Here is a 16,933-nt window from a genome sequence, read left to right on the forward strand (position 1 = left end):
GGGCAGGGAGGGGACAGGCTGGGAGATGGCAGGCTGGGAGAGGGCAGGGAGGGGACAGGCTGGGAGAGGGCAGGTTGGGAGAGGGCAGGCTGGAAGTGGACAAGCTGGGAGAGGACAGGCTGGGAAAGGTCATGGAGGGGACAGGCTGGGAGAGGGCAGGCTGGAAGTGGACAGGCTGGAAGAGGACAGGCTGGGAAAGGGCAGGGAGGGGACAGGCTGGGAGAGGGCAGGCTGGGAGTGGGCAGGCCGGGAGAGGACAGGCTGCGAGAGGACAGGCTGCGAGAGGGCAGGCTGCGAGAGGGCAGGCTGGGAGTGGACAGGCTGCGAGAGGACAGGCTGCGAGAGGGCAGGCTGCGAGAGGGCAGGCTGCGAGAGGGCAGGCTGCGAGAGGGCAGGCTGCGAGAGGGCAGGCTGCGAGAGGGCAGGCTGCGAGAGGGCAGGCTGCGAGAGGGCAGGCTGCGAGAGGGCAGGCTGCGAGAGGGCAGGCTGCGAGAGGGCAGGCTGCGAGAGGGCAGGCTGCGAGAGGGCAGGCTGCGAGAGGGCAGGCTGCGAGAGGACAGGCTGCGAGAGGACAGGCTGCGAGAGGACAGGCTGCGAGAGGACAGGCTGGGAGAGGACAGGCTGGGACTTTGTGCTCTCCAGGCCACTCTTAAAATATATCACCTACTCATATGGATGACGTGATTCCTACACCTTGTAATTCTCATTGCCTGAAGTAACATTTCATATAGACTGATGTATTATACAGGAATTATTCATTATGTTTGTGTAACGTGTGTGATGTAAAGTGCTCTGACACCCTACATTGCTACGTGCAGTGCTATAAAGCAATAAAATGCGTGTGAGAGGTGGCTTTGGGGAGATGAGGGGCGCTGGTGGAGGGTGGTAGTGAGGGAATCCTTGGGGACGAAAGTCATTGATGGGGGCACCAAAAAAGATTTTCGCACCTGGTGCCACCAGAGCTAAAGACGACTGCGCGTGCCTGAGTGAGCAAAGGATCTATTGGAGATGAGCGCGCGGCTGGGGGTCAGAGTGCGCTTCGGCAGGAAGTCTGGATGGGGCACTTGTCCAGTACATTAGAACAACAAAACGACGCTGAGGTGTGTGTATTTGAGGTCGTGGTGCTTGGGGGCAGGCGGCATCCGGTTGGCCTGGCCCTCGGGCGGCGTCTGCATGGTGTGAATTGAGAAGGGACGCGAAGGAAGGGCTTTCGTGGGTCGTCTGAACCCAATCCACATCTGAACCCAGGCTCTTCACCAGACCCACCGACCCCTCCCAGCTCACTCCCCTCACTGTCACAATATTCACCACGGTACCGCCTTTTCCAAAGCATTTCAGGGCAGAATTTTGGCCATTTTCCTTCAGTATTACGCAGTAGCGCTTCGAAGTCCAGAGGAAGTGCGCTTTGTAAATAATATCCAATTCGTTATGTTTATTACGATTTTTTTTTGTGCGCAAACTTGAACCCAAAATACATCGATTGAACCACGTGTACAGGAAGTCGCTGGCTCATTGGCATTAACTGGGCATCCAAATGGCACTACAATGAAATTCCAGAATATATCTGGGCAACTAGTGACGTATCGAAAAAGGATTTTTCATGGTGAGATGGGAGTCTTTTCATTTCAGATAGATGCATAGATCGCAATGGATTTTCTTATGGGCAGAGTTTGGAATTTGGGTGACTATCAGGAAAAGTCTAGCTAACTTTGTGAATACAAGTCTCGAGGCTAACCTTGTCAATACAGGCCTCGAGACAAATACAAGTCAAGCATAATACTATTACAGAGCATTTATTGATCCCGACCCCTTTAATTGGTCATATAGATTGCTGGTGATCAATGGCGGGAGTTAGTAGAATGGTGTTCACGTGATCAGCCTCAGAAGGATTAAATGCCAAGTGTCACCTGCAGTACTATTTTTATCGACCTCGGAAAGATGACATGCCAGATTTGAATTATGATATGTATTATCTCCTAGGCCACTCGAATGACGCGGAAAGGGAGGACCAAACTATGCGGCAAAAGAAGGCAAATAATGCAGTGTGATGAAGCACCATTTTTCTAATGTTATTGGCTCGTTATTTTGTGTTTTTACACTTGCCAACACTTTCCGAGCAAAGATTTTAACTCATTGGTGCCATTTTAAGAACCAAATATGGTCATAAACAACTGAAGGATGACCAGTCAACCTTTGCGGATTGCATTCCATTGCGCGGAAACAGGTGTGGCCACATATTTAATAACTTTTTAACCGATTTAGCTAGACACATTTTTTGGTTAAAATGCGCAGATACAGAAGATGATGGATTAAGTGACATATGCCGCAAATCTATAATCATGCGGAAAACGCTGCAGAACCGCACAATTCAAGTGGGCCTGATTATATCGACCTCCGAAGGGTAACAGGTTGAGTTTCACATATGGAGTTTAACGGTACTCTTTGCAGTAGGGTCCCAACACACTGAGCTGTCTTTAGCAGGGTTGCCCCTTGCCCATCACACAAGGGCACTGGGGGAGGTGCCAAGACTTGCAGGTTGGCCACCTTAGCGCCTCATGAATAAGGCACGATCTCCCAGCTTGGCAGAGTCTGGCGGCTCTTACATTGCATCAGACGCTTGTTAGCAAACAATAGAGCGCACAAGGGGCCGGGAGGGGCCGCAGGGGGGGGGGTGGAAATGGTGCTGTAATTGGATAGGGCGGATGCACTGTACTTAAAGGTAGGGGGAGGATCCGTGTCAAGCACCGGTCCTGTACCATAGCTGAGAGCTCCGCAAGACTGCCTGCAGGGGGAGAAGGGTGCACCTGTGGCACCCCACACACTCACATCGCCCTCCCAGCTGGACCCGTGAACAGCGGCAGTTCCCCCAGGGGTGCCAGGGCACCGCGCCCACCCTTCAGAGGAGCCTTCGTTCGCCACCCGCTGCCGCTGCGGTGCACAGAGGAGGCAAGGGGCGCACAAGGAGAGGCGCGGGAGGGACCGACCCTGGGACTTCGCTTCTGCAGCTCTGCCAGCACCGAGGATATCCCTGGGTACGTGGGACCCCCACAGTGCTGCTTCAGTGCAGGAGGATGCAGCCTTCCAAGATAAGGCTTAATACTGGAGCTTAGACCGTTCTGGGGAATCCGCAGCTTTGTACCGTGAGTTAAAGTGGTTTGCGCAAGATCACACGGTCGGTACCAACTGGAGAAACCAGGATTTAAACGTGTTATGGTTTGTGACTTGAGCTGGAAACATAAACATCGGAGCACACCTCACCACAAGCGCCAGGTTGCAGTGACTGTAAGACGTGTACCTCTGCCAGTGAGCTCACAGGCTTCTCCGCGTCCACTCCGAGGCACTACTCACTGCGGGCGGCGTGGTGGTGCTGCAAGGCTCTCCCGCCTCTGATGCCGCCGGGCTCCCTCAGCTCACGGGAGGCCGGCAGAGCGTCCGCCATGGTAGTGCTGCTGTGCGAGGCTGCTGCAGGGCCCCACTGCGGCGGGATGGACGGAGGCGGCGGGACGCAGGAAGAGGTGGCCTAGGACTCGTGGAAGGGGCGCCGAGTGCCGTCAATGCTAGAACAGATTGGGGGCGTTCCCGAGGGCTTTCGGCTGACGTCGCGTGACGTCGGCAAAAGCCAAAGAATCTCGGGAACGCCCCCGAATCTGGTCCGGCATTGACGGACAGGCCCCTCGTCCAATGGCTATGCTCCATTTATGGAGCTAGCCAATGAGAGGAGGGGGCGTAGACCCGACTCCAAACACAGCTCATAAGATTTTTTCCTAGCGCATGCGTACTTCGTACGCATGCATCGCTAGTCAAAACCTAAAAACGCTTTTTCCCGTATAAAGTCAGATGGATTGACTTGTTTCTACAGACCATCAGGCTGATAAAGTATTTCATACTGCCAGCAAGAGCAGGCTTGTTTGCTCTGGGTGAGCATAGACCTGAGGCTGCTTGTTCTATCGTCTCGGCCAAGACTAAACCCGTAGGTCTTGTGTGATAGAAGCTTCAGTGAGCAGTTTGTGGCCTCTTCGGTGGACTGGCTGTGTGCCTCGATGAGGCTGCCCTTTTAGCCATACCTAGGGGATTGCTTGTCACTGCTTCTTCTGAAACTTGATATTGTGCAGCCACTCATAGGCCTACAGATCTATCAGTGAGGATATCTGGATAGTTCTACCATTGAAACTTACTGACCCAAGCACGTGCGATTTAAGTGTCATGAAGAAAGATTTCCTTATCTTCTATTGCCTTGGTGTTTCCTTTGTGATGTTTCCTGTGTGAATGTTTGCATTCTTTTTGTGTCCAATGTATGGCTGTCACAAAGGCGTTAATCCTTTACTCACGGTACCAAGTGTATCTCCGATGCACGTGGTACAGTAATTAGTGTAAGAGTGTGCAGATGGTTCATTCCATACGTTGGCTGATCCTTCCCCAGCGCCGGTTCAGTAGCACAGTCCTGTTTGAAACTTTGTAAATCAGCAAAAGTTGAGACTGTCCTAAGCTTCCCTTTTCTTCTTGCAGGTGAAGCCTCGGGGGGTGTTCATGGCGCCCTAACGAGCTATGACGGACTCCTCCAGGTGCAGTTATAAGGTAGGACGCTTCAGAAGTACTTCTTATGGGAATAGATCACCTGTTTGATGATGCTCTTGGTCTGTGTTTGTATAGTATATATAATGACCCTTTTCTATCCACAACACCAGTTGCTGTCATGTGATTTTGTGTATTGTAGTCCAGAATTTCCTTTTTTTTTCTTCAAAGCGTTTTATTGATTGAACAGTTTAGGTGTATGGCTTTAATCACTACTATATGGAATTTGTTTATTTAAGAATAACATTTTTGATGGAGATTACTACACCAGTTATACTTATTAATAGGGGAGTATTACCACTTCCACGTGCAAACCATTAGTCTGTTTAAAAAAAGAAATTAAATTGTACTCCTCTACTTTGGCCTCCTATTACGTGGATTGTTCTTGCTTTTAAGTGTCTGATGAAATGAACGTGGTGGTTGCACGTTCAGTCACGTTCTGAGGCGCACACAGTTACTTCGCTGTCATTAAGACAAAAAGATAATCTGCAGAGGAGCAATTAATTTAAATTGCCTATAATTACTTGATCACTACATCTCCTGCCTCCTCTTCCTCTTTTCATGACAATTCTCGCTCTTGTATAGTTTGCACAAGTATAAAGCAGCTCTTTGGATTCAAAGAATTAAACACTGCCTTATATTTCATTATAGAGAACTTGAATTGAATATATTTACACTCTCCGAACCTGCAAAGTATAGCAATAGTACAATATCTTAGGATGTGCGTACACTTGTTTGCAAAAGTGTGACTCTAGCCTTGAGTGGATACTGATCACGAGCTGCATCCTAATGCCCACCTGCGCCATCCCCTAACTTAAGAGTAAATGTTTTCTTTACAAAATCCCTACTACTTTCACCCCTTCTGCCTTTTTAGTATTGACTGTTCGCTGATGCCTGGTTCACAGTCTTGGTCTTCTAAGCCAGTCTCCAAAATGTACTTCTCGTTTGCTTTTTAGATGCCCTTTCTTTTTTTCTGTATTTGTTTGGATTTGTGTCTGCTTTTGCTGTTAGAGTAGGATATATATTAAGCAAGCTTCTTTGTACTCCATACTCCTCATCCCATGCTCTTCCTAGCTTAGTATAGTTGTTGCCACTTGTCTGTGAAGTTTGATGCTTCCATCCTGTCGTTTCCCGCATTGGTAAGAGACTAAAGACCCGGTTTTTCTCCTAGCAGAGCTGGGTTTTCACTCGAACACGTATATTGACTATTCATACACGGAGAGACACCTGAAGCCAACTCGTTTCATTCAATGAATCATGGAGTTGGTGCTGGACAGAGTGACCTTTCATGGAGAGGTGTGCTGTCCTTCAGATGGGGCTATGGAGACAGTCTAAGCTGAGATCACAAAGAGTAGCTTCAGGTCAGATGGCGCTATCAAAGGCTGTATGTACTCTATCGCTGTGCCAAATCTCTCATGCGGGTTCTGCAAGCATCCACCATGGTTATTTGGCTAGCCCAGAGTGAAGGCTCTTTATGCATACAGGCTGTGATTCCTGTAGCCAATGATCAATTGGTTCCAGTGAAACAGGAAACTCAGCAAGCTTTGTGAATATTCTCCGCTTTTAAAAATAAGCTTCAGTGTAGGAGTTTATGCTCAAGTGATGTTTTTTTAGAACAAGTCGTTACGTTCATGTCAAGCACCCACTCGGCTCTAAAACCAGCCTCATCAGAAGGCTCCTTTATTGGAGCAATCATGGTTAGTATGTAGATAATACCTCCAAATTAAAGCATTCTTTGGCAAGGCCAAATGTTCTGGCATTGGCTGTCAACCATTTGTATTTTTCAATGCTTGTTTTGTTTTTGTAAAACGTTATTTTGGGGCAAGCTGCAATGCCCTGGTAAGTCTTTAAAAAAATGTCTAAAGCCAAAAGTATATTTTGGTCCCAAAATGCACACATTGCCATTGTAGCACCTGGCAGTGAATGGAACTACTTTGTGTGTGGATGTGCTTCTTGTGAAAGGACAGAATGCCATCACTCAGTGAAGTCCAGCAATGGCTGAAGTAGGCTAACCCAGTGCTCCATACGGTATTCTGTAGTACGTGGAAGAAAAATGTGAATGACGCAATAACACAGCAAAGGATGAAGGACACTGACTGAAAGCTTCTACAACTAAGTATACTAATATTTATAATTTGATAACTAATAGGGTATTGGTTAATGCTATACCTTACAAGCATTGGCAAAGCCAATATGCTTTGCTTTTGGGACCTATTGGCTTAGCCAATGCCTTTTAGTTACGCTGTACCAAAAAAAAAGAAGCTGCGTGATGGACGCAGCTGTGTCATTTTGTAGGGGTGCAAATACACTAGTATAAATACGTGCCTACCAAATTATTAAACCAATGCGAGGACTGACGGATGCAGTCCTCTTCCAGCCATCAACAAAATAAATCACCCTGAACACGCGGTCACTGGCAACGAGCACCCGCAACTGAAACAATCAACACAAATCTGTAGGAAGCCTTCTTCACATCGGAATACAGCTTCTGAAAACATGAGGACAGCCATTGTGCATCCACCCAGAATCGCTCTCATTAGGGAACCCGGCTGGGTTGCCTAGTGAGTACTTTTATTTCACCCATACACGGTTTTCACGCACCCCACCATTAATCTAGCGCTTCTGAAAACCAGATGTCCCACATCGAAGGTCCTGAAGAGACCCTATACCCTTATAGGGGTGAAACGCCATCGACAAAAGAGAACCTTTGAAAATAGCACTCTATTGTATAGATGTTATGTATTTGATGAAAGAAAGTGGTTGCTTTTGTGAACAACACATTTCTGAAAACTTGCACATATTTTTTCACATTTGTTATTCTAATGATTTGGTTCATACTTTCACTTGGGACACTTTACACCACTGTAAATAATTTGCGTTCTGTATGAAACTATTTACTACTAAGTTTGTGGGCTCTGATGATATTTGGTGGGGGTAAAGATGATGTTGAACAGGGTGGGGCGAAGGAACGAACCTTAGGGTACCTCGCATATGATGTTCTTGGGTGCAGAGGTGAATGGAGGCAGTCGTATGCTTTGTGTGCAACCTGAAAGGAAAGAAGCGTTCCACTTGAGGGCGTTGTGATGTATGCCGACGTTGTGTAGTCTGTCAATGGGGGGGTATGGTGGGAGACAGTGTTGAACGCAGCATAGAGGTCCGGGAGGATCAGGACCACAGTTTCTCCGCGGTCGAGGAGAGTTCTGATGTCTGTGACAGCAATCTGCCCAGTGTCAGTGCTGTGGTTGGCACGCAATCCTGATTGTGAAGCAGAGAGTAGGTGGTTTAGCTCGAGGTATTCAGTAAGCTGTTGATTGATGGCTTTCTTGAGTAATTTAGCTGGTCATGGGAGCCGGCAGATAGTTCGGTAGTTTTTGAGGTCGCTGGGTTCAGCCGAGGGCTTCTTTAGGGACAGTTTGACCTCTGCGTGTTTCCATCCATCTTGGAAGGTTGCTGTGGAAAAGGCGATGTTTAGGATGCTGGTGAGAGCGGTGATGTTTGGGTTGTCTCTGAGGTTGAAGAGATAGGGAGCCGGGTGTGCAGGGGTCCATAGGCACCCCGGAGTGGACGGACTACATGATGGTTGTGGTGGTCTGAACGGAGATCAGGTGGTTATCGCTTGACTGGTGTTTGCTGGAGGTTGTTGAGGCTGAGTGTGCTGGGTTGGGGTTAAAGCTGTTGTAGATGGTGGCTATCGTACTGTGGAAGTAGTTTGAGAGGGTGTCATAGAGAACTTGGGAGGGATGGATGGTTTCCTTGGCTGCCGGGTTGGAGAATTCTTTGACCATTTTGAAGAGTTCTTTATGCGGTTAGCCGCGCATCGATTTGGTCGGTGATGTGTCTGTGGGAGTCGCTGAAGGCTGCTTTGTGAGTTGCTCTGTTGTAGGAATCCTTGGTGATGCACCATTGCTTCTCGAGTTGGTAGCAGTTGCACTTGGTGGTTCTGAGATCTGGTGTGTACCAGTTGACTTGTTTTGAGGTTTTGTTGTTTTTTTGCTTGTTTCAGCAGGCTGACTCGGTGGGTGTGTTTGTTGAGCCATGCGTAGAAATTCTGGATGGCCTGGTCAAGATCTGCTGAGGTCTCGGGTTGTGTGGTGCTGAGGGACTGAGTCCACTGAGTCTCAGTTACCTTGCCCCAGCTGCGGTGGGTGGCGCTTTGGTGCTTGACAATGGTATATTGGGCATCGGAAATGGTGAAGTGGACAATGGTGTGGACGATCCAGGTGAGTTCCGTGATGTGGTTGAATTTGAGTCTGTCGCTGGAGATAAAATAGCATTGAGTGTGCCAGGCTTTGTGCATGGGTTTGGTGACTAACTGGGAGTGGCCAGTGTTGCTGGGGTTCTCAAGGCGGGAGGCAACGTTGGCATTGTTGGGATAATCAACATGGAAATTAAGATTGCGGAGCAGTACATAGTGGTGGGAGTCGATGGCAAGGGTGGCGATGAAGTTGGACATGCCGTCGCACAAGGCTGGTTGGCATCCAGGGTGTCTGAACGCGAGGGTGCCTCTTATCGTGGTCTTAGCATCGATTTGTAGTTGGAAGTTGAGGTGTTCCATGAGAGGCGTTGGGTCATCGTTGGTGATGGTGCAATTGTAAGCTAAATAGTTCTGGTCTGCTCAAGTAAAACATTCTATGTATTTGTTTGTTAGATGAACTTCCTTCTATGGACCAAATAACCAGAACTATCTTCAGCATTTGTTTTTGTTCGATTAGATCTTTTTGGGAATGACAGATCTGGTTTCAAAACCTTTTAGGCTTTTTTCTTTTTATCCTTATACATTAGGCAGTTTTAAAGTGTTAACAGTGCTGCATTTCAAAATGCAACTTCAGCATTTCGGAGGCTTTTTATTAACTCCACCATCAGAACAGCAGCAAAATAAAAAAACAATATAATTAATTTTATACGGAGATTCACGTTTTTTTAGGAAAGTATATGAAAGATAAACCTTTAACTTTACACTGTAGGTATAAAACAAAAACCTATTCAGCCACAATAAACCTTTTGGAAATGTCATTATTACAAACTATGAAATTCGCAATGATCTAGAAAAATACCCACAATCATATTTAATGTAAAAGTTGTTCATAATGATCCAACTTGAGGTTTTGTAACTGTACTTACTTGGCCCAGATAAATGTTCATACCGTTCCCCGTTTTAGTCTGTGTGGATACTGTTGCATTTTTACGTAACGCTCATTTCTTTACAAGAATTTTTTTTTTTTATCTTTTGATTTCTTGTGGATTTTTTGTATCTTTAAATATCCTACACAACCTGATGAGCACGCCCACTGTTGGGACTGTTTTTGTAGTTCTGGGTAAGAGGCTTACCAGTATCATGTTCTCGCTTTCTCAGTACTTTATAGGATATATTCATAGGACATTAAAAAATACATACCCTAAGTTTATAGGTTTGCTTAGCCAGTGCTTGTACTTGTTTGTTTTGTGTTCCACTAGACATTATTTTTCTGGATTGTAAACATCATGAAACCATACATCCTGTTAATTGTTTTGTAACAATCACAGTGTGCCATTCACCTTTTTAGGTCTCGCCTTTTCCATTCCGAAGGAATGGGAAATGGAGAGAATTCAAGTGCTCAAAATACTCGTGAAACCAAGGGCTTTTTGGTGCGGTTTTCTTTGAGTTCACGGGAATCACGTGACCAAACAAGCACGCGCATCAGCCTCCCTCCCTCCTTATTGCATTTTGTTCACGGCCGCCACCACATCAAAGGGCTTCTCCCAGCGTGTGCTCTGCGGCTTCTCCTCCCCTAATTATTCATGGCTGGCCGGTGGCCGGCCGTACTTTCAGTTTCCCGGCCGCTCTTGTTTTTTATTGAAAGCTTTTTGCCTATCTCGCTGTCTATCCTCGATCACTCCGCTGCTCTCTAGCTATGCTTGTTATTTATTCCTTTTCGTGTCCGTCTGTTCTCCATGTTACTCTCGGCTTCGGCTGCCTCTCTGCTGCCCTCTTCTGTGGCTGTCTATCCTCGATCACTCCGCTGCTCTCTAGCAATGCTTGTTATTTATTCCTTTTCGTGTCCGTCTGTTCTCCATGTTACTCTCGGCTTCGGCTGCCTCTCTGCTGCCCTCTTCTGTGGCTCACCCCCTTATCTATTCTCCTCTGTGCCTCTTTCTCATGTGTGCTTCTCGTTCTGCCCCATCTCTCCCCCACTGTATCTGTCACTCCTGTCTGTCTATCCTCGATCACTCTGCTGCGCTCCTAGCTATGCTTGTTATTTATTCCTTTTCGTGTCCGTCTGTTCTCCATGTTACTCTCGGCTTCGGATGCCTCTCTGCTGCCCGCTTCTGTGGCTGTCTATCCTCGATCACTCCGCTGCTCTCTAGCTATGCTTGTTATTTATTCCTTTTCGTGTCCGTCTGTTCTCCATGTTACTCTCGGCTTCGGCTGCCTCTCTGCTGCCCTCTTCTGTGGCTCACCCCCTTATCTATTCTCCTCTGTGCCTCTTTCTCATGTGTGCTTCTCGTTCTGCCCCATCTCTCCCCCACTGTATCTGTCACTCCTGTCTGTCTATCCTCGGCCCCTGTGTCTCCTCTCCACTGCTGTTCCCCCGTATCGTTTCTCCTCTCTCCGTGCAGGCGCTCCTCTCTACCTGTCTCTCTTCGTTCTTAACAATACATCTTGGCTTTGGGGATAGATGCTCCACTGTGGAGGTGCACGTGTGTTCTGTTACATCTAAACCAGCGTACGGTGTACATTTCTCAGCAATCCCCATACAGACAAGCATTTGCAATGCAATAGGTCTCGCATTCACGAAAGTTTGAGCTATTACAATTGCAAATAACAATGCCTTTTATTTTTGTTTTCATTTTAAAAACATAAAGCGCTTTGTCATTTACAAAACCAATAGCTCCAACTTTCCTACTGCGAGACCTATTGGCAATGCCAGTGCTTGTTTTTTTTTTTTAATTCTTCGATACTATACAAGTCAAGACCCTTATTAATTGTAAGATCTAACTCTTGATTTGGTGTAGAGCTTGCAGTACCCACATTTTTGGTGCAGTGATTGCAGCTGCCCAATTTCTTGGCAATGCCTATGTTTTGTTTTTAAAAGATTGGACTTATTCTCCTTTGTTATAACAATGCTCATTTATTGTTAATAAACCAGAATTTTAAATGTTGCTATTACTTTAAACATGTATTTCAAAATGTGAATCGGACACCCTGTCGTTATCATTGTACCTTCTTTCTTGGATCCCTTTCGTTAGGCACATTTTTTCATCTACAGTTCTCTTCTAGAGGGCTTTTATCACAGTTCTTTCTAAACTAATATACACATATAGATATTAGCCAGAATGCCTCTCGTGAGTAGATATTAAATTCCCTGGAGTTTCTTTTTTACCTTCTACATATAGCTGTTTCACCCCAGTCTCCTTGTATGCAGGATCTCCAGTGAAAATGAAAGTCCTCTTTTCTTGTCTTTTAAGGCTTGAAAAATGATGGTCGCGTTCCCCTTCCAAAGAAAGATAAATGAAGGACTTAGATTCCAACCTACAAGATATTGAAGGGCAGCGCTGTCTTCATATACTACACAAACTGAATTTAACTTTGCCTTCCCACTTTCTTCTCTGCGGAAGGTGTAAGTCCTAAGAATGTTATCAGCTCTATTTTTAATTTACATTAAACCTACACATTTTTGAGCTGTTAAAAATGGAAAAATACCGCTAATAAAAGTTCTGAAATATGACCGAAATGTACTTAACACTATCAATGCTACAGCAATTCTTGCTGGGTGCTGGACTACTTTAATTCCCATTGTTCATGACGAGCTCAGCTCGTCATGAGCACACAAGCAGTGTAGTGCATGACGAGCTGAGCGCGTCATGAGCATGGCAGGGGTTAATGCTGAACAATCCCAACATTTTTTAAACATATTTCTGTCCCACGCCATGAAGTCTGTCAACTTCTTTGTTGAGCCATGCCCCTTAAACATACTTTGGTGTGAGCCGTGGACCCATCATCCAACTTCTTGATAACTATTCACCTTGCTCTGAAGACTTGGTCAGCCATATTTATATGTGCTGCATAGCTTTAAACATGAAAGCAAAGTGTGAGCATGTAAGAAACACTTTCAAATGACATATACCAGGAGTTCAAGATTGTAAGAAACTGCCCCAATGAATAAGCAGAGTTGAGCTTTAACTTTCTTGATGAAAAGCTAGTGTTTAATATTTTATGAAGAAGAATCTTACTCATGCAAGTGGGATGATCTTTCCTTGAATTGTAGGACTCTTATAAGGATAACAAACGAATGTGTAAATGGTAAAGCTATCCGAAATAACCTTAGAAACATGCATTGGCTCCTGGTCAATGTATTATTTTATTAAGCAGGCCGTATACAGATAGATCCTTATTGAAAGCACTATATTGCATAGCCAGAAAACTCCGAAGTTTAACCGCATGCGTGCGGGCGGAATTCCGCCCGTACGCTGAGTTTTTTAAAAGCGCACTTTACGTGACGAGCTGGGCTCGTCATCAGCGTAGCAGGAGGCTACCTCATGACGAGCCCAGCTCGTCATCAGCGTCGAAGGGGTTAAGCCTCTAATGTACTACCAATGTCCTCTTTTACAACCCTGACACTTTATCTGAATACAGAAGCTGAGGCTTCAGAACAAATTACTAGTTTTAGATAAAGCTCTAGAAGCTAACAGATGTAAAGGTGCATGACCTCTCCGTATTTGGGCACAATTGGATCTCAGTTCACTCTTTATTTCACGTAGAATTTGTTTTCAAATATATTGTACATCAATCATGATGGCTGCTTTAATATAGTGATTCCTGGCTTTGCAGACTTTGTAAATTAGTACCTGCTAGGCTCTGGTGTATGTTATGGTGTTATTAGATGGGCAGATTATTCGGGGGAGAGTCTTGTTCACAAGGAATTGTTCTTGAAAGCGGACTCTCTCCGGTATTCCAATTATCAAATTGTTATTGCCATTTAAAGGGTAAATCTACCCAGAAATTGGAGAGAATTTGAACTTTGATTGTAGCTCAAAAAGAGATTTTGGAAAGTCGCGGCAGGACTGGGTTGTAGCTCTGTCCTTTCTAAAATTAGCAACTTTACTTTGGTAGGTTGACACTGTTCGACAAATGAGAAAGTAAATGGGCATTTAAGATGTGTATGCATGAAGTTTTTTTTCTTTTCTTAAAGTACCCTTTTCTTTAATCTCATGGTCTTTTTAACAAAGGCAATGTTATAACCTCTTTGATAGACACTATTTAAGCACATTTCTTATGCTCCTTGTATAGTTGGGTTCTTGTTACAGAGTTATTCATTATCCTCCTAGCAAATGTGTATGAAAGTTGCTTTCTTTGTAGGTTTTACTTTTCAAATATGACTTCTTTCCAATAAAATGGACCTTACCAGTGTTCTAGTATCTTATTATGACTAGCCTACAAATTGATTAGATGTCTTTCAGTCTGTTTAGCTGTGTGTTCTGAGTCTGCTTGCATTCAGAAGCCAGAGGAAGAAAAGGATTGCTCAGATCTGGTGGAGGCAGTGAACCATTAGATCAGAGACCTGCTCTCCCCTACAGCTCCGCTGTTAGTGCCACTGCTCTGTGCAGTACTCTGAGCAGGGTAGGTGTTTAAGAGCTGCCTGTACTCTATTGTGCCTGTCTTCCTGTCGTTTTCCTGTCTTTGCTTGTTTCGTTTGTTTTTCTCTGTTTTATATTTTGTCATTGTGCCTGTTTTTTTCTGTCTTCTGGTGTTGTGCCTTTGTTTTCTTATTTTTGTTTGCCTTGTCTCTATCTCTTAATTTCTGGTCATCCTGCCAATTTTCCCTTTCCCACCGCTGCCGCCCCCTGCTTCCCCTCCCCCTGCCAGTCCCCGCTCCCAGCTGCGCTTCCCTCCCCTATTTAATGTCAGCCATGCCTCTGGCATGCCAAAGGCAAGCCCATCTGCGCCTGTCCGCAACCCGACCAGCGCCAGGGCCCCTGGATCTCAGACCACACTCCGCTATGACTCGGCTGCCCTCCTCGCACTCAACCCTGAGAGGAACTACAACTGCTAGCTGTCCATGCCGAGCATCACTCACGGCCAGTTCTCCTGCTGCCACTGCCGCTGAACCTTCACCACCCTCCACATCACCACAGCTGCCGACCCGGCGCTGGACGCCAACACCACTGAAGCCCTGAAGTGCATCCTCCTCAACGTGCGCTCTCTGCACAGATATGCCGTAGAGATCGGAGACCTCCTTGAAAACCTCTCGTCAGACATCTCCTTCACCGAAACCTGGATCAACGCCTCCTCCACCACTATTCCAGACGGCTACAAGATTCAGAGAAAGGACTGCCCCAACCGCCCAGGAGGACTCGCCATTGCACACAAGAGCTCCCTCCGACTCTCCACCACGAACGACTTCACCACCACCACGGAACACCTTCACTTTAAGATCCAAACCAACTCTAGAACTCCTCTTCGTGGCACCCTCGCCTACAGACACCCTGGACCTTGTGCTTTGTTCATCTCCGCCATTGCGGACCTCATCGCATCCCACGCCATCGCTTCCATGGCCTACATAATCATCGGAGACCTGAACTTCCACCTCGACAACCTCACCGACCCCCTCCCCCCCCCCCCCCCCATCCCAACTCCACCGCCCTCCTGAACAACCTCACCAACATCGGACTGAAACAGCTCGTCAACACCCACACAGCAGAACACACCCTCGACCCCGACATCTGCTTCAGCCACACCACGTAGCCCCTGCGGACGGACCATCACTGCGTACATTTCTCTTTCAATGTCGCCACCGCTCTCAAACCCACTCCTCACCCCCGTGAAGGAACTGGAGCAAGATCAGAGTAGCATCTCAACTCAACCCTTATCCACAAGCCTCTCTCCCCCCCCCCCCCCCCGACCTCTACAGACGCCAACTTGCAGCCAAGGAACTACACCGGTGGATCACTAACTGCGCCAACAAGCTCGCACTCCTCCACATCACGGCAGACAGCGCCCCTTAAAGCCACCTGGTCTCGAAAAACGATGGTGAAACAGCAAAACCACAGAAGACCTGACCACCTATAAGAACGCCATGACCGATTACCACCAGCGCATAAGATCCACAAAGAAGACCTTCATCCAGAACAAAATCCACCCCGACTCCAGCAACTCTATGGAATTCTTAAACATCATCCAGCACTTCACCAAACCCCCCACTGAAGCCACAGATGTTACTTGCTCCCAGGACCTCTGTAACAAACTCGGTTGCTACTTCCACCTGAAAAGCTGCAGCCCTCCTTTCCCCCAGCACCTTGAGACCCTCACGGGTGAGTAGCGTGCTTTAAACCCCCCTGATTGAGCATAGTGAAGAGGATGCCTGGTTTTGTTTGCACTGGTGAGGTGTGGTTTGATTGTCCAGAGCACAAAAGGGCTTAATTCTGCAGAGCCATGCACCCCAATGAGGCAACCTTATTCTGACTTGAGGCACCGCTGAACTTGCCTTATTGTTCACTAGTGTCGAACTCATCTGGGGCTTGTTCCTTTTGTATCATGCTGAAGCTGCTGCATTTAAAGACCAATAATGTCTTGTTCTGTTGCGGCCTTGTCACACGGCTACAGCTAGGCCTGTGATTCCATCCTCCTGCGGCAAGGAGAAGGACACCTCTGCACATGGGGTAACAGTTAGGAATACTACAAGATTGGCTTATGCCTCCCAACATCACAAACTCCTCGAAGTAGGGGAGCATGCCCCATCGGCTAGCCTGTCCATCAAAAGCATGCTGTCTGCTGTTTCCTAAAGGAACAAATAATGTTCTATCATTCTTGAGTTAACGCTGTGTTCGATGTTGCAGGATGGAACAGATTCGAGACTTGGGGTTTGACTTCTCTGAAAGAAACAAGTTAGTGTTAGATTACTTACCTTAGAATATCCCCAGGCGTCAGACTGGACCCGGAAAGTTTTGCATAGCAGTACCCCTGCGCGTCGGTAGGCGTCGTCTGCGGCTCCGCGTCCGTCGGCGGTGGCGTCGTGATCACCGGGATGACGTCGTAGGAGTACTTGGACACCGCCCTCGCGCGCTGACGTCAGTTCTTCTTTTTTCTGTGCCAGCAAGCGCAGATCCGGGAAGAGCAGTACTCTGGTAATTTTTTTACTAACTTTTTGATCTCTTTTGATCATCTTTTCGAGTCGACATAGACTCCTGGTGCCGATAGGGATGCCTGGGTTTAAACCTTGCGAGGTCTGTCACCGCTTGATGTCGGCGACGACCCCCACCGTCGGTGCTTTTACTGCCTCTGGCCGACCACAACGACAAGTCGTGCCCCGACTGCTGGACCATGACCTCAAAGGCTAGCTGCTCGAGCTCTGGCAGTCGGCTCCGCGCCACTCTACGTCCTGGT

General features: G+C 47.0%; 1 protein-coding gene across 2 annotated transcripts in view; it reads left to right on the top strand.

Annotated features, from left to right (window-relative positions):
* Positions 1-16,933, top strand: part of PTPRA (protein tyrosine phosphatase receptor type A) — a 724,758-nt gene that overhangs the window by 151,219 nt on the left and 556,606 nt on the right. For both annotated transcript variants that reach the window (XM_078678706.1, XM_078678707.1), the window contains one exon: positions 4,507-4,575. In XM_078678706.1, coding sequence (XP_078534832.1) covers positions 4,546-4,575 — 30 coding nt within the window. In that variant the 5' untranslated portion in view covers positions 4,507-4,545. The remainder of the gene's footprint in view (positions 1-4,506; positions 4,576-16,933) is intronic.

This window comes from Lissotriton helveticus, chromosome 2_2, assembly GCF_964261635.1.
Source record: "Lissotriton helveticus chromosome 2_2, aLisHel1.1, whole genome shotgun sequence".
Lineage (NCBI taxonomy): Eukaryota > Metazoa > Chordata > Amphibia > Caudata > Salamandridae > Lissotriton > Lissotriton helveticus.